The 17992-nt window shown below is 47.9% G+C and overlaps 1 protein-coding gene across 5 annotated transcripts in view; it reads left to right on the top strand.

Moving 5' to 3' along the window:
• Positions 1–17992, top strand: part of AGAP2 (ArfGAP with GTPase domain, ankyrin repeat and PH domain 2) — a 169338-nt gene that overhangs the window by 80592 nt on the left and 70754 nt on the right. For 3 of the 5 annotated variants that reach the window (XM_053289819.1, XM_053289820.1, XM_053289818.1), the window contains exon 1: positions 12–1669. The exons of 1 other annotated variant lie outside the window; for it this stretch is intronic. In XM_053289819.1, coding sequence (XP_053145794.1) covers positions 16–1669 — 1654 coding nt within the window. In that variant the 5' untranslated portion in view covers positions 12–15. Of the gene's footprint in view, positions 1–11; positions 1670–1845; positions 1917–17992 lie in introns of those variants that run through there. One more of the 5 variants, XM_053289824.1, reaches the window with a different exon arrangement.

Below are 17992 nucleotides of genomic sequence, written 5' to 3'. Positions count from 1 at the left end.
TCCCCCGCGGCACTCATGAGCAGAGGCGCGACCCTGCAGCGCCGGACGACCTACCTGATCTCCCTGACCCTTGTCAAGCTCGAATCTGTGCAGCAGCTGCAGCAAGGGCAGCAGCAGGACGACGAGAAGGCGGGGGTGGGCGATGGAGGAGCCCGCCAGCCTGACAGCAGCGGCGGCGGCCAGCTCCGAGCCCCCAGCCCATCGGTCCCGCCGGCGGCTGCGGAGCTCTCCGGGCTGAAGGGCTGCAAAGAAGCCGAGGAGGCGGCCAAGCTCAAGAGGCAGGAGCGGATCTTCCACCGGCAGGACGCGCTCTGGATCAGCACCAGCAGCGCCAGCACTCCTGACTACCTGCAGCAGCTGTCGCCCAGCAGCCCTGGGACGCCTGCTCCTTCCCTCTCCCCAAATGGCACCGGGCAGGTGGGCACCCTGTGGGCATCGCCCAGCAGCAGCCACGGCAGTCCTTGGGATCCAAAGGCCGGGTCCATGGCAGGCCCCAAGGCCAAAGCCTCCATGAGCCCAGAAGCACCAGCGGTGGCCCCCAAGCCTGAAGCCCTGGGGCCCTTGATAGCTCCAGCTGTGCCCCCTAAACCTGAGCAGTCGGTGTCATTGGTTGCGCCAGCGGTGCCCCCCAAGCCTGAGGTAGTGGTGGCCCCCAAGCCAGAGCCAGTTGTACCCCGCAAGCCTGAGCCAACGGTGTCCTCTGTTGTCCCCAAACCTGAGCCTGCTGTTCCCTCTCTCGCTCCAACTCTCCCCCCGAAACCTGAACTTGCTGTGGCTGCCATCTTTCCCAAACCTGAGGCCGTCGCTGTTTCCTCCATCTCTCCAGCTGTGACCCCCAAGCCTGAAGTCACTGTGGTCCCAGTAGCCCCAGCGGTTGCCCCAAAGCCAAAAGCCATTCTGGTCCCGGTCCTTCCCATCCTGCTGCCCAAGTCAGAAGTGACTCCAGTCCTGAAGGCTGGGCTGAAGGAGACCTTGGAGGTGCCTGGAGACGAGCTGCCGGGGCCACCCCCCACCACGGCCAGCTGCTCCTCCAGTGCCGCTGCCCCAGGGCGCCGGATGTTGGTGAGCCATGCCAGCTGGGGTGGCCCTGAGCCCACGGAGATCAGTGTGAGCCGAGTGGGGGGCTCTTCTTTCTCGCACTCAGGAGCCTCCTCGCCTCACCCGGCGGCCGGGAACCGCCGTCTTCGCTTGGCCACCAATAAGCCTTTCAAGACGGTGACCACCAGTGGGGCCAAGGTGGGCGCCGAGCCTAAGGCAGGCAAGGGGGCCCACAAAGGCGGCACTCCCAACCGGCTGTCGTGGCCAGAGAGTGAAGTCAAGGGCCGCATGAAGGTAGCCGTCAAGGGCAGTGGGGAGACGGTCCCCAGAGGGGGGACCAGGGCCAAGCTCTCCCCTCACAAAAACAAAAGCAAGACTCTGGACAACAGTGACCTCAACCATGGCCCAGCCAGCCTGGCTTCCTCTGGTTCCTGCTCCTCAGAGGCAGCGGTGGGGCTGAAGAGAGGCCGGGAGGGTGGCCGGGCCTCTACCCGTGACCGTAAAATGCTCAAGTTCATCAGTGGCATCTTCACCAAGAGTCCGGCTTCCACCCCCACCCACCCTGGACCTGGCTGGAGCCTTAGCCATAAGGAGCTGCTCAGTGTTGAACTGGCCAAGGGAGAATTGCCCAGTAAGTATGGTGGCCTGCGGCGGGGAGGCTGGTCTCTCTCTGGGTGCCAAGGGTGGGTTGGGGCACATGGCTGGTAGACTTGGGTGTGGAGACTGAGGGTGGGACTTAGGAGATGGAAGGGAGGCTCCAGGGCTCAGAAGACAGTGGACCCCAAATATTATCTCGGGGAGCTGTGATGGAGGAGCTAGGGTCATTTTGCGCTGTCTTGTGTGGCCAGCAAAGAGGTCCAGAAATGGAAATCTGTTGGGTGATTTTTGTTTTCTCCCCCTAGCGCTGCTGCTGATTTTTGTGTGTGACCTTTGGTCATTGTCTTCCCTCATCTGCACCTCTATAGATTTCACTATAGAGGTTTGCTCACGTTGAGGGAAGAGCAAGCGTTTGAAACTGTTGGTGGCATTACCTTGTGAGGAAAACCTGCTGTTTCCCTGGGAAAGAGATTTTGGACTGCATAGCCTTGTTTCCAAGGTGATGGTAGATGATGGCCACTAGTGGATCTATGTAGTCAAACTGTAGAGGTGTTCACTGAGGTGAGGAGGGACTTCTTGGTCCCAGATGTGTGCTGTAGCAGCTGAAGCAGTTTGGGGGCGTGTGATGGCCCTAGAAACCTCTGTCTCTTCTGCTAGAGATCTGGGTGAAGTGCAAATATTCATTATGGGCACCTTCATAGGATGTGAGGGATGTTTTTTCCACGTGTAGCTGTACTATGCTCAGCAGGCCAGATGATAAAAGGAATTGCCCAGGGATGTGCCTGAGCTCTGGAGTTGTCTTGGCACTGCTGGACTTGGGCATACGGGAGAGTGTCTGTGTATGTGTTGTTTCAGGAGCAGAATCTCAGTGCTCCATTTCACCATATCAGGATGAGCTGTTCAGAGCTTTTTTGAATGCAAGAACATTTTCCTTCCAGGCTTTTCTTCTTTCACACTTTTGTATTGTGCTGAAAGCTTTCCACAGTGAACTGATGGTGGTCATGAAGATCAGTGCTTTTAGAGATTGCTTAGGAGATGTTCTGCTCTTTGGAAAGGATGTGGGACCCAGGCCGGGCTCTTTAAGAGGTGTGTCTCTGCATCCTTGAGAGCATGCCGACATGGACCCTGCTGAGGTAGAAAGCACAAAAGGGAGCATATTTTATCTTTGCAGCAAATGGTCCTCCTTGTTCACTGTGCTGAACAAGAACTCTGCTGATTTTTACATCTTGTTTCATGAGTCTTGCATAGGTGGGGAATGGATGCAGAGAGGAGAGAATGAAGTGAAGATGCTGAAAAGAAGTCTGTTGATGGTGAATGTGAGCAGGGTACTGCTTTCTATCTTATTTTTCCCCACCACCAGGCAAGAATTACTGGCACCTAACAAAATTTGACAGGCTAGAAACATTTAAAATAATTGAAAGGAAGGGTTCCAAATAAATCCCACTGCATGCCATGCAGATGTGAGTGATAAGATAGTGCTATGTGGTGGTGTGAACAGAAGCTGGGCAGTGAGCCTTCTCTGAGGTTATATAGACATCAGTGCCCATGCAGAGAAGCCACCTAATGGTGCAGCGGGAAATGACTTGCCTAGCAAGCATGAGGTTGCCAGTTCGAATCCCTGCTGGTACCTATATCGGGCAGCAGCGATATAGGAAGATGCACAATCTCATACTGCGTGGGAGGAGGCAATGTTAAAACCCTCCTGTATTCTACCAAAGAAAGCCACAAGGCTCTGTGGGCGCCAGGAGTTGAAATTGACTTGACGGCACACTTTACCTTTACCTGCCCGTGCAGAATTGTGTACGAGCTATAGAATTTAAATACCAGCGCATCTCAGCTTTTGCTTAAATATGCTTTCTAGTTCACATAGCTAAGGGCATAGATTGGACAGTGTACATGTCAGCAGAAGTCTGTTGTACAAGAGGCAGAGCCTTGCTTAGGGCCTTCAGTAGCATCTCTCCTCCTCTTGTTCTGTTCATTGCCAAATTCTGCAAAGACTGAAACACAATAAAAAGTAATGAATGAATTTAGGCAAAATAAGCATATTTTCATAAACTGACTTGTGTAATCTTCCTTGGTGTGGTGTTCATAGGCAGGCTTCAGATTAAGCTGGTCGTAACGAAGTCCCATTGAAACTGATGGGTGATAAGTTAGTCATGACGGATTTGTCTGATTTATTTTAATGGTACTTAGTTATGAGTAACTTAGTCTGGATCTTGCCATTAGAGATGATTAAAGCCTTATATGTTTGACACCTGTACAATGAGAGTACAGGGTATACAGGTATAGACTGGTGGTAGTGTTCGCATGTTATGTTGAACACTGGTATAGCAGTATACATCCTGTCTATACCCTGCATTTGAGGGAACTGTAACCAAGTTCACTTTTAAAATAAATGCAGGTACAGTCATTCCCACAGACATCTGTACACTTGTACAACATCATATCTGAATAGGGTTATCGAGAGAGACTAACTATGAACAGCCAGGCTAAAAAAAAAAAAAATCCTCATCAATTGATGATCAAAAGATTGAAGGATACAGCTCAGGAAGTATGCAGATTCACTTGGATATGGTCATTGGTTGCCAAAGGATGGGTGGTTCTAACATTTCCTGGTGGCTTCTTACAGCATCTTCTTCCTTATGTTTATCATTGTTAAAAAACGAGATTATGGGTGAGGTGGCTCATCAACCTATTGAAGTCAAACAGTTTTCCTGCTCTTGATGTGTTTGCATTGTGGGAGGGTAGAGAGACCTTCTAACTAGAGGAGTTGTGTTTCTGATTGCTCTCTGAAGTGAGAGGTTAATTGCAGTGGGAAGTTAGATTAAAGGGTATATTTTGGAAACTGGGAGTTGCTGCCCCCCTCTGATCAGCTGAGGCAAGCCCTCATTCCCACTGTGCTGTTATCATGAGACACCCCCATAAATTGGTGTGGTTCTCTGAAGGGTTGATCCTGCATCTGCAAAGTGGTATTTCTGGTTTCAGCCCTCTTTGACAACAGCTAGCTTCTGCTAGTATACAGCTAGTCCCCTGCTAACTTGGCAAAGAGGCACCTTTTAACGTGGTGATTCTCTTTATTTAGCAGGGGGAGAGTAACTGGCCCTATCCATCCCCAGCGCAGTACCTCCAGTGACTGTTGCTGGGGTCTATCTGATGTTGCTTTTTAGATTGTGAGCCCTTTGGGGACGGGGATCCATTTTATTTATTTATTATTTCTCTGTGTAAACCGCCCTGAGCCATTTTTGGAAGGGCGGTATAGAAATCGAATTGATGATGATGAGGAGGGGAATGTAGAAGGATGGAGGGAGGGGTTACATTTACTTTTCAATTCATGGGAATCTCTCTTCAAAAAGAAAGCAAGAAAAAGAAAAAAGAGTTCAGCCAGTACCTCTGTAGGCATTTATCTACACCAGATGCTTGTACTGGTTTAAGTCGTTCTCTTTCCCCAGGGAAATTTACTTCTGGGAGGTCTATTATGATCTGTCAGGTACTTGATAACGCCCCTGTTCTTGAGGTCTTGGGCTTCTCAGCCTCTAGGACGGACAGACAGGAGGTTTATCCAGCCCTTGGGGGCTGTGTTCAGCTTGGTTAGTCACTGGTTGTGCAGGCCTGCCTGACAGCAAATGACATGTTATATTAAACATGGAGATGGGGCCATATCTCAGTGGTAGAGCATCTGCTTTGCATGCAGAAGGTCCCAGGTTCAACCTCTGGCATCTCCAGGTAGGGCTGGGGGAGACTGTTGCCTGAAACCTTGGGAAGCTGCTGCCAGTCAGTACAGCCAGTACTGAGCTAGATGGCCCAGTCGTTTGACTCGGTATAAGGCAGTTTCCTTTGTTCCTCAATGCCTGGTATGACTCTTCGTGTTTGATTTTGTAAATTAAATAGCAGCTTTGGGTAGGGGCGGGGCAAGGAGAATCGGGACCAGGCCAGTCCATGGGGATGGGGTATTGAACGCTCTGCTGTACCACAGTTTCGATGAAAACCTTGTCCCCAAAGCTGCTGTTCAGCCTGAGAGAGGAGCTTCCATTGACACCAACAGAAGCTCCTCTTCTGCGGTTAATAGCAACTTCTGGGGCACAGTTGGAGCTGTGCTAGGAACAAGTTAAGTGCCTCTGCACTGTGGTCCTGATTCTGATCTCTCTCTCTCCCCTTGTGGCTGCTATTTAACTTACAAAAAAAAAACATATGGGGCCAAACGGTGCAATTATGATAATGTGCTGGATGGCTCTTGCCCTGAGAAGCACCTTTTGATCTTTTTGTCTTGGCTTGTTGTACATTAATGCACGATCACAGGCATAAGAGGAATAAAACATACATTCTTTCTTGCTGATATGTGTCTTGCATATGTGTTATGCACTGATGTAAGGAAAAGGCAATTTAAGCCTTTCCCTGTGTGAAGGCTACCCTGGGCCCTTCTTAATAGCAAAGTCTGGATTGTTACCATTATCTAAGGAAGCTCTCAAGTGCGGGGTGGGCAGACTCCTCCAGCAGCCATGTGCAGCTCTTGGAGGATTTGGAGACCTGAGTGAGACATTTCCTCAACCTTTCATCATGATGAGCTTGGTGTCTGGATCCCTGCCATTGTAGGGAACAAGCTACCATTTTCAGCTGCTTTTTGATATACATCAGTCTGGGGAATGTTTGTCTTGTCAGAACAGCCAAATAGCCTCTCTTGTTTCCGTGCCCAGATGGATTCCATAGGGTGATTATTGGAACCCCTTACAGCTGCTGACAATGAACTAGGTGAAATCTGTAGCATCTCTTGTGCAAGGAACATATCACTGTTTGCAAAGTATTGATCACTGAGATTTTTCAGTTGTTCTAAGATAATGTTTGTGGTCCTGCCTCTTTATGCAGAGAAACTGAGTCACTGACTCAAGAAGCAGCCTCTGCCTCTTGAAGGTCATCCAAAAAGCCAAGGGCAGAACCGTGGATGGAGCTGTGAGCAGTCCTGGCTCTGCTGCTCCCACAGGCGCTGCTCTCGGGGGCTTTAGCAGTGTGTGTCCCTGTTAAACCTTGATCTGTTTGAGGAAACAAAAAAGTTCTGTAGTGCCTTAAATCCAAGCGTTTTGCACATGAGCATTCATGGCCTAGAGCCCACTTCCTCGAATACATGCACGGAAATGGTTATGCCACTGTAAGTTGGATTGTCTTCTAGGAGTTACTTGACACTCTTTTGTTTTTGCTATAGACAACAAGTAGCTCAGCTAGCCCTTTGCAATGTGTTTGTGACGCTAATGAAAGTCATGACCTGCAGGCTGAGTATCTGTTTTGTAGCATGGCGAGGAAATCCCAGGCTTCACAGCAATTCATTAGTTGTTGCTGGTTCCAGGGAATGGGGAATACAGAAAGGTAAAGTGACAGCAGTTATTTTTACCCATTTCAGTTGTGCTGAAGAAATATGCAAACTATTAGTGCCCAGGAGATAGCCAACCTGCTTAGTTTGCCTGAGAACCTTCCAGTTTAAAACTACAGTGTTGACATGGACCATACCATGGTATAGATAATCTACATTGCAAAGGTATATGTTTTGCATGTTAACTGTCATATCTTTCCCCAAGGAATTCTGGAAATTGATGTTTCCAGAAGGTAATGAGGGTGCAGGAAATTCTTTACCTGTGTTCCCCCTCCCCTCCCACAAAACTACCGTTTCCCAGCTTAGGAAATGTCTATCAAATAGATTGATCTTATGCATATTTACTCAGAAATAAATCCTGTGATTCCCGGTGGAACTTTCTTCCTGATAAGTGTGTGTTAGCCTATAGTTCCACTGAAATAAAATCTCAAAATACTCCAAACACCAGTGTAATCTATCATCCTCTTTCCAAGCATAGCTCTGACAACTGGACTCAGTCTGGGTGACTTGTATTCCACAGTTGCATTGAGAAGGAACATAGGAAGCTTGCCTTATACTGAGTAAGACCATTAGTCCATCTAGCTCAGTATTGTCTACTACACAGACTGGCAGTGGCTTCTCCCAAGGTGACAGGCAGGAGTCTCTCCCAGCTCTATCTTGGAGATTCCTGGGAGGCAGCATGTAACCTTCTGCATGCAAGCATTCAAGTGCTCTTCCCAGAGCGGCTCCATCCACTAAGGGGAACATCTTACAGTGCTCACACATGTAGTCTCCCAGTCAAATGCAACCAGGGCAGACCCTGCTTAACAAATGGGACAATTCACGCTTGGTAGTCAGTGGAAGGGAGCTGCATGGTAATTCACTCTGCAAAAATCCGAAGTAAACCTTTCCCTCAGCTTGTTTTATTTGCCATCTTAACGTGGCAATTCCACAGGACTGGCAATTTGGCAAATAGGCATGGAATGGAGCAAGGCTGAGCAACTGGAGGACCCTGGGACACATCCAGCCCCCAGAAGGTGTTCCTGCCTTTCTCCTCTGATTGCTAATCTAGAGCTGTGGAGAAAGAGGCATCTGTGGCAGCAGAACTTGCTGGCTGGAGGTATAGGGATCTTCACTTGCTTCTCAAAGTGGTCCTCCCTGACATTTTGGCTGTACAGTATTGGCTTGGCATTGAATTTGCCCTTGATCAGCTCTCTGTGAAAAAGAGCCAATCTTGTGTAGATTTTGTGATTTCCGCACTTCCGTTGCTGACAGCCTTTGCATTTCCCACACTGATGCATTTTATCTCTGGTGGTTATATCTATAGAGTGACTTTAGTGGTGGAGGCAACCTATTATTGTTCTCTCCAGGGGTTGGGATGTGCACAGACCAGTTTGGAGGCCCTTTTATGGACCTCCGAACTGGTTTGAAAGTCTGGTGGTTCCGCTGGTTCAAAGTGTGTGTGTGTTGGGGGGGGGTAGCTTTAAGGACTGGGAAGGCTGCTCTCCCCCTCCCCCGCCCTGTCACATTTCCCCCACTAGCGCTGTGTTTAAAAATGGCCCTGCAGGGCGACAACGTACCTCCTTGCCGCCCTGGTGCATGTTGGACTGGAAGTACTCGGTGCTCACATCTTGTGCATGCATGCACACTGGGTACTTCCGGTCCGAAGTGCACTGGGGCAGCAAAGAGATACGGTGCTGCCTTGCGGGACCATTTTTTAACATAGTGCCGGTGGGGGAAATGTGGTGGGATGTGTGTGTAAGAGCACCCTCCCCGGTCCTCTCCCCCCTACACCTTCGAACCGGCATTTGCTGGTTCCGTGCACATCCCTACCCAGGGGATCCCAGAACCATAAGATGCAGAAGATATTGGGCGTATATAAGACAGGATTTATTTGTTTTTTGGAGGGGAAGGAGAAATGTGTGTGTTCTGGCAACTCTCCTCTAGGTGTAGTGTGTTCGAGTTTAGAATCACAGGTTGAGACTGTGTGTGTGTGTACACAGGTGTGCTTCCTTTCAATGTTCTGTCTCAAAGTCTTTAGTTGATTTTATTGTTAAAATGTAACATTTAAAGAAAATCAAGAAGGGATCCCTCCAAATCGAAGGGATCCCTCCAAAGTTACCCCTGCTAACTTCGGCAAAGAGGCACCTTTTAATGTGGCGATTCTCTTTATTTAGCCGGGGGAGAGTAACTGGCCCTCTCCACCCCCAGCACAGTACCTTCAGTGACTGTTGCTGGTGTCTATCTTATGTTTCTTTTGAGACTTTGAGCCCTTCGGGGACAGGGTTCCTTCTTATTTGTTTGTTATATCTTTGTGTAAACCGTCCTGAGCCATTTTTGGAAGGGCGGTCTAGAAATCGAATGAATGAAGTAGTGAAATGCTAGAGCCATAGTTCTTGTCTATGAGCCCTACAACTTGGCTCCCAGTGTGGGAGTTGGATCCATTGGGCTCCCGAGAATTTCATTAGAAAAGCAGTGGCAGCTATCCCTGCGGCTGAAGTGGAGACTTTGAATAGGCGGTGGTCATGGTTTTTGCAAAGGCTGGGCATCTCCTGCCCCGCCCCCACCCGGTACTGTTTCTCTCCTGGGAGTCACACGGAGCTATGTGTCTGTCCTGCAGGCCCCTTGCTGCTATATTTCGCTTTGCTGTCTGATCGTGGCATTCTGTAGCCCAGATTTTGTAGGCTAATCTTAAGGAGATGGGCTGGATATGGGGAGAATCTTGCTTTATGTTGGAGGGTTGTGCTCTACTTCTGGTTCCCTTCTGCCTCTGTGATTCTAGGATTTCAGAGTGGATTGGCATGCTGGTTACCTACCTGCAGATACCCCATGCAGCTCCCCTTGCTTTCTCTTCTGCTAGAACATCCCTGCACAGTCGTATTCAGTGATGGCTCAATGCACACACTGCACTGAGACGAGTCTGGGTTTGCTACCCATCACTCCCAGCTTCCCAGTCGCGGCTCACAACGTCCATGTGCCTGAAGCAAGGTGCCAAGGGCTGCTCCTTTCATACACCCTCCTCCCCCCACTTTCCCCTTTCAAAAAAAGTGGGGGCAGGAGAGCATCTTGTAGGCACCCCAGTAATCTGCCGGAGGCGACTGCCTCTCCTCTCCTTATGGAGCAGCTGCCCCCGCAGCTCCCTGACACGTGTCCATGTCTGAGGCCTGGATATGTAGCTCTCGCTTGTCCCACACTTCTTTGATATACTGTATACGTTTAAAAAACTGTAATGTGCTAAGAGGGGGCGTGGGTCAGCACTTCCTTTCATTTATTCATTCATTTGACTTGTATATCGCCCTTCCTAAAGTGGCTCAGGGTGGTTTACATTAAACCCCAAAACATATAATAAAACAATTTTTTAAAAAAATTAAAATTAAAACTAGATATCATTAAAAGCCAGGCTGAAAAGATGGATCTTTACACTCTCCTGAAGGCCTCCAAGGAAGATAGTCCTTTCGGAGACTGCACCCTTCCCTGGGAGCCAGCCAGCCTCCTTGTGGGGCTGACTCCTACGGCAGTGGCAGCAATGCTCTTTGGACCAGACCTCCGGTCTGAGGTCCGGTCCTCTGCCGGCTGGGTAGTCCGTCCCCCACCCCATGGCTGCAGTGCAAGCCCACCCTGTGCTGCCACAACCAGCGGGCTGCTATGCACAGCAGCGCAACCAGTCCCAACCGGTGGCGGGGCTCCAAATGTCCCCCTGTGGTGGTAGTGGCACCAGCTCATGCTGCACAGCACAGCCAGCAGGTGACCCTGGGAAGCGCACCCAGGCTCCACTCTGCTGAGACTGCCTTATACAAATATGAGTCTGCCTTTTACCAAGTAAGGCCCAGTACAATCTATTCTGACTGCCAGTGTCTCTCTGAGGTCTCAGGCAGAGGTCTTTTCTTGCCTTCCTACTTGAAATCCATAAAAACAAACAAAAACCACCAAAGCTGGAGATGCTGCTTTGGTTGACCTCAGAGCTTGACCTTTGCTTGACCTTAGAGCTGTAACCCCAAAAAGCTTCCCTCTGGCAAGCAAGCTGCATCTCATGGAGTTCCCAGTCCATGATCCATACACATTTAGTGGACACATTCATTAATTAGTGTCCACTAAATCAATTGGTGTCAAATCAGACAGCATTTGTACAATTTGTTAGGTTAGTGTGGATCACAGTTCCCTGCATACTGGGTTGATGGTGGGGAATTGACGCAGAATGTGGTGCAGACTTCAGATTTCAGCATCCTGAGAATCTGAAGATTGTTTTTTAAAAGAAGTTTCTAGTCCTTATGGTTGCAAAGATCCCAGGACATTGAGAGTAGACAGCTGCCTTGCTGAAGCTAAGGTGGTCTGGATCAGATTTAGTCTCTAGATGGGAGGAATGCCAGGAATACAGCCTTGAGTGCCTTAACTGAAGTAAGCTGAGATAGAAATATTATGAATTTTTAAAAAAAGACTTGGGAGAGTGTGGACAATAACTGTTATGGTCTCTGAATCCAGAGGCAGGTGTCCCAGGAGGATTTGAAGCAGTCAGGGAGAGGGGCTTCAGTGTTCCACATAGATGGTTGGCTCTTCCATGACTAGAAGAAGCAGAATACATTATGAAATGTATTAAAATATGCACACTTGCTTTCTTGGCATGATTTGTACAGGTTGTAGAATTTAGCTTTTCTTGGCGCTCTCTCTCTCTCTCTCTCTCATATAAAAGACAGAAAAAGCACATACACTTTCTAATAGTCTGAGTCTAGTTTAATAAGTTTCATATAGTCTAGCTTTTTACAATCCAGTTTAATAAGAAGTTAATGAAGGGAATCTTCTGTAGACATGAGGGCTATCCGCGTGCATTCTCCTTGCCAGGGGATGATTCAGTAAGAAATGCAACATTCACATCCTGTAATTGCAAAGTGAATATCAAATAATGTCCCCCCCCCCATTAAAATCCTGGGGTGGCTCTGAGCGGTAATGTGCTCTGCATTCAGCGTGCTACAGAATGGAAGGAGATGTCTGTGAGGGGCTCTGCGGTTAGCCGCACTCACAGGGAGAACGGCACCATTTATCAGCAGCATGCCAGCTGCAGTTTCAAAGCAGATGCATTTTGTATTCTGTCTGTGGATGTTTTTATGGCCATTATGGGGATGCCAAATGGGTGAATTGTGAACACAGTCCAGTGCCGCGCAGCCACACAGTAGGTATCCTGATCTCTGGAGCGAAGGCGAGATGTCCATAACTAGGGAAATCTCCTGCTGGAAATGAGTACCAAAAATAGGGGAGTGGGCCAAAGTCTTCCATTCCCTGTACATGCAAGGCTGTTCTGGAAATAGTCTTTAAATTGAGGATTTTGAAAAACTGAATTTTTGATATTTTTTTTCTATAGAAAAAAATGTTAGTGAACAATATTTTCTTGATCACTTGAACCTGTACAAGAGAGGTGGAATAATTCCAGCTCACCCACTGAGGAAGGAAGGCATTCTGCAGACACCCAGAGGTGCACTTGATTTATTATCCCGTTGCAGCAAAATATATAATACTCATAGCATGTTCAGCATGAGAAGCAGAATAATCACATCTGCTATATAACTGTGCCTTGAGAGGAGGGCAGAGGCGTATCTAGGGGAAAAACGCCCAGGGCAAGCACTGAAATTGCGCCCCCCTGTCCAAGCATCTGACACCCATTTTTCAGATAACTTTACCATAATATCAGCTGAAAAATACAAGTCAGGCTCGTTAATCTTTTAATATTTCAAAAACTATTTAGCAGTGGATGTAGCCAGACCAAAAAAGCTGGAAAACTACCAATTTCAGTATGCTGGGGCTCATGAAATACCCAAATACTATGTGGAGGTGCACTTGGAAAACTAAACAGAAGTGCCTGTCTAATTCTCTACTATGCATTGTAGCATCACCATTACATAAGTTTTAAAAATCAATGGAGAATTTGACTTTTCCCAGATACTCTGTAAATAATTAAGGATATGCATAGTAAACTGTGTCACTGCTTGGAATATATTCTAGTATTTCAGAAAGACAGTTAAAATGAGAGAAAGAGAGCAAGAAACTCCCATTGGGCCTTAATACTAAGGATTTCACACTGATTCAAAGACAAACTCACCATTAATGGCCATATTAGCAAGACATCACATTTAACTCATTTATCACAAGAAGCAAAGTAAGAGCAAATGAATACAATCCTAGTTCATAAGCGTCAGCTCAGTATTTACAAGCCCTGATTCTCTGTACATAGTGCGAATCTGAATATGTGTACAGTGTCTTATATTATATTAATTTTTAATTTTTTTTTAACCTGTAGTCCATTTGGTGGGGCTTCCTAAAGGCTGGGGGGGAGCAGTTGCAAAGGTTCTCCCTCCCACCACTGGCCTCTAGGGCCTCGCAGGTACCATTTGAGCATGTGCAGTGGCCATTTTAAAAAAAATCTTAAAAAAAAAAAAAGGCCACTGAAAACAAAATGGCCGCAGCGCATGCTCAAATGGCCTCTGCAATGCCTGGCATGACCTAGGGACTTACAGAGGCCATTTGAGCATGCACGGTGGCCATTTTGTTTTTGGCAGCCATTTTTATTTTATTTTTAATTTTACAAAATGGCACCCCCCTTCAAGTGGCGCCCGGGGCACGTGCCCTGCCTGCCCTACCCTTAGATATGCCCCTGGAGGAGGGATAGGCATCCTCCCTCTGCTCCATTAGGGTGGCATTCACACAACTGTAGTGATCCTGATAAAAGTTAACCAGGATAGCCAAGTACTGCAGCGCTGATTGTGAGAACCCAGAATTTCTAGGCAATCTTGGCCAAACTGCTGTGGTTAACCAGCATTTAGCCAGGATAGATAACCAGGATCAGATTGTGGTTACTTACCGATACAAGACTTGGAGAGCATTGTAGGGGGCCCAGAATTTTCTGCTTCAGTAGAAAATTCCAGTGGCCTTTACCTCAGTGTTGCACTCTGAATTTTTAAGCTTTCTCTAAGAATAGACACATTCAAAACATATGAACAGAAGAGGCCCACTCATGTGTGATCTGTCCCATGTTCCAGGCTGTCATTGCTAATTCCCCCACCTCACTCCCCAAATGAGACTAGTTTGGAATTCCCTCAGCCCAGCATTCTGCCCCATCTGTGCCTTGGTGTGCTCTGTGCCGGCTGCTGTTACGAGGTGGTAGATCATGTCCCAGATTTGGGGGGTGAAAATGTTTCATTTTCAGATGTGTCTAGTTATCCAGGCTTTGTGGACCATGTGTGTGCTGAATGCTTTGGCTTTCTATCTCTTGTGGAAGTTTCGAACAACTTTGATTACCTTGTCTGTGAATGAGTTGGTAAGGCCTAAACATCTTTATGAAGATGTAAGAAAAACCTACATGGTTGTAGGGCAGTCTTGCAATGTTAGGCTTCCCGAAAAAATCTGTGGGGTATGTGAGAGATGGCAATTGAGAGGAAGCATCTCTTTATCTTGGGATTCTCTTGTTTCCACAGACCCCACCCCAAGTCTGTCCCATCTTCTGCCTGCAATTAGCATGAGTGGCAGGCAGGCACTGTGCCAGCCAAGCCATCTTGTAATTTGCTATCTAAAGTCCCACCTGACCTCTTGGTTTACAAGATAGGAAAGAAATAGAGCAGCCTTTTGGCAGGGTTCAAATTGAATTGCCTGGAATCTTCCCTCTTTGGACACCGTAGGAGGAATGCAACTGATCCCATTTCCTGGAATGCATCAATCATGCCTATGGCAATTGGAAATCAATGGAAAGCAAAAATAAAAAATAAAAAAAATCCAAAGGTTGTCAAAAGCGTAGGGAGGAATTGGGGAGATGGTTCCAAGTATTATGACCAGGACAACTATGGAAGTGAGTAGGGGAGAAATTGGACCGTACTCATTCAAGAGCGAGGTGCCACTTGGCCAGTTATTTTAAGCTTAACTTCAGAGCTAACAAACAATTTAAAACATATTTGCATTTAAACATGTTCAAATGGGGCAAAAAAGGGGGGTGGGTGGGGATGCTAAGGACCAGTGTTGCAGTAAGTACTGATCCTTAAATGTTGAATAAACATTTAAACTTCCTTCATAGAACACTGCATTCTGTGCACTCAGGTGAGGAGGCAGTGAGTGTCTTCTTCCTCACCTTTAGTGCAAATGAGTACTGGGCAGGGTTTCCTCCTTCTTACATTGGGACAATTCACATTTTTATGTGTGGAAGCCTGTCTAGGTTGACTTTGTGGAATGTGTGTTGACCAGCTTCCCTTAGTGGATGAACAACAATTGGCTAGCGTTCTAAGCTTATCCAGATCAGGATCTGTTACTTATTGGAGGGCAAACTTCAAAATGGCAAGTTGAGAGAGTATGTGAGGAGTTTGATCTGGGACTGGCTATAACATTTTATCTTTGGATTTCTTGCCTTCCCAGGGGACAGGCAACAAAGTATGACAGACTCTTACCTTTTTTGCAGCATTGAAAGACCTAGAGGGAATTAAAATTACTCGGTGCCTGCTTGACCCCAGCCCAGTTAGCCTGGCTACTTAAGAATACTGTGCAATAGCTGCCATCCTGAATTAACTTAAGTCCCACTGAAACAAAAAAAGGAAAAACTAGGCATACTTGTCCTTTTAGTTTCAGTGGGACTTCCTTGAGTAAATTTAGTCAGAATGTCATCCAGTGTTTCATGTGAATGTTCAGATCTACTTTGAGAACCCTCCGAGGGAGAGCGTCTGGTTGTAGACACTCCCTGAGAATGTCTCTGTTTATGCTCTTGTGGTATGAATTTACCACATAATTGGTATAGTGAGAAGTATGTATGCTGGAGATAGTAAGACTGGGATGGAACAGAGGGGAGAAGGTGGTCTCTGTAGGTGTTTAGAGTTTTATAGGTCAAAGCTAGCATTTTGAATCATGTTTTGAAAGGAAAATGGGGACCCAGTGCAGATACGGGACCATTTGACTAAGATGCCCTCTGCAGAGGTGCTCTTACCCCTGGACCTTGGGCCCCTGACCTGTGGCCTCCAAGGTCCAGGGGGCCTGCAAAGGACTGGGTGGGTGGGGGGCTCCTGCTGCCACCCCACTGCAGAGGTGCTCTTACCCCTGGACCTTGGGCCCCTGACCTGTGGCCTCCAAGGTCTAGGGGGCCTGCAAAGGACTGGGGGGGGGGGCTCCTGCTGCCACCCCACACCCGCCACCGCTGCCTCGCTGTAACGCTCTATTCCAAGTGCACAGGCACACTGGAGCGCCTCACAGTTCTCAGGGGCCTCTGGGCCGGATGGTCAGGCCCAGCAGCTTCTACCGGCTATGTTCTTGGAGAACACTGTTACTGGCTTACTTATGTGCCTGGAAAATCTAGTATCTAACCGCTCGGAAGAAGGAAGAGGCATCCTTTTCGCAATGGTTCAGGCAAGGATGATATGACGATGTGGGTCAGACTAGCTAAGTAACTAGGAGTTGTTGAACTAAAGATTGTGTATTCTTCCAGCCCACCCACCCCACCTTGCAGGCCCAGTGACCCAACTTGCCCTGCCACCTTGTCATGTTGTTGCTTAATGCCAGGTCAGTATTTGACAAAAACGGCTATTGTTCTTGCTGGCTGCTGCTAACTGGGCAAAGAGTTAAAGCCATCATCTTTTAAAGTGCTGTCTTTCTTTATATTCAGTGGGGGACTTCCTTTTTAGCCTTGTATAGTGTCTCTCTAGTATCTGTTAGGGATGTGCAGAATGGTTCACGGTCGGAATGTCCTGACCACGAAGCAGGCCATTCAGAGGCGTAACTATAGGGGGGCAGGGGGGGCACGTGCCCCGGGCGCCATCTTTTCTGGTCACGTGGGGGGCGCCGCTATGACCAAATTTTTTTTTAATTTTTTTAAATTTTTTGTTAATACAAATGTTTCCTGCTCAGTGCAGCAGCGCTGCAGCAGTCAAGGAAGCACGTCGGTGCCCCCTTCCCCACGAGCGGTCCCTTCCACACCGGCTGCGCCCCCCCATTGCTTTGCTGGCGCCTGGCAGCTAGTCAGTGGCCTGGCTTGGTGGCGGCGGCGGGCGCTTGTGAGGAAAAACCTAAGTATAATGTAGTATGTTGGGGGGGCGGCGGGGGCACAGGGGGCGCCATTTCAGTGCTTGCCCCGGGCGCCGTTTCCCCTAGTTATGCCTCTGAGGCCATTCAGAGTATTCCAAGCTCGGAACAGAATGGCAAATGTTCCAAGTGCCATTTTGGATTCCAAAATGGCACTCTTCTGGCCTCTGCAAATGTGCAGCAGCCATTTGCTTGGTCAGCACTACCACTAAATGTGGCCCAACATGATGTGTGACTAAGAATTCTCAACTTGACTGGTGGATGGCAGTCTGGTTATAAATAAATAAGAGATATTTATTTAGTTCTCTGTCATGGTCAAATCACTTCCTGCTGAGGTTTAGGCTGGCAGCAACCATTCATCTTTGCAGGGGTGGTGGATCTATTAGAAAGGTCTGTCCCTGGAATCCAATAGGAATCCCTTTGATTCTGAGGGCTCTTGGGGGGAGGGGGAGAGTTCAGTTGGCATTACTAGTGCCTCTGTTGATGCCCAAGCAAATCTGTGGGGTGTGGAGATGACTTGGGCAATAGACATGATCACTCATAAGCATCCTCTCCCAGTGAGCAGAGCTCATTCAGCTCTTTGATTTATCGAGGAACTGAGATGGTAAAGAAAGTAAGAAGGCAACTGAAATGCAAGTGATGGAAAACTTGTTGTGAATCCCTCTGAATGCAAGTTAGGGCTCATTACTGAGCCTACTGTGTGATGGTGATGATAATGGTGAGGAGCAAATCTTCTCTGCTAGCCACACGGAGCTCCACTGGATGACATTTTTGAGTGGTTTGGGGCTGCCTTCAACTACACCAGCTGATATAAAAGAATCTCCAGAGGCATGATGTGACATGTGTGCGAAGAACTTCAAGGATAAATCACTCATATTCATCTCAACCTGGATACTGCTATTGTGACAGTTCAGTCTACAAACTTATCCAGAGCACCATCTAGTCTTATTTTGCAGAATGAATTTCAGTGCAGCCTGAGGTTAT

This window comes from Hemicordylus capensis, chromosome 2 (genome assembly GCF_027244095.1).
Source record: "Hemicordylus capensis ecotype Gifberg chromosome 2, rHemCap1.1.pri, whole genome shotgun sequence".
Taxonomy (NCBI): Eukaryota; Metazoa; Chordata; class Lepidosauria; order Squamata; family Cordylidae; genus Hemicordylus; species Hemicordylus capensis.
This window is presented reverse-complemented; position numbering and strand designations above follow the sequence as displayed.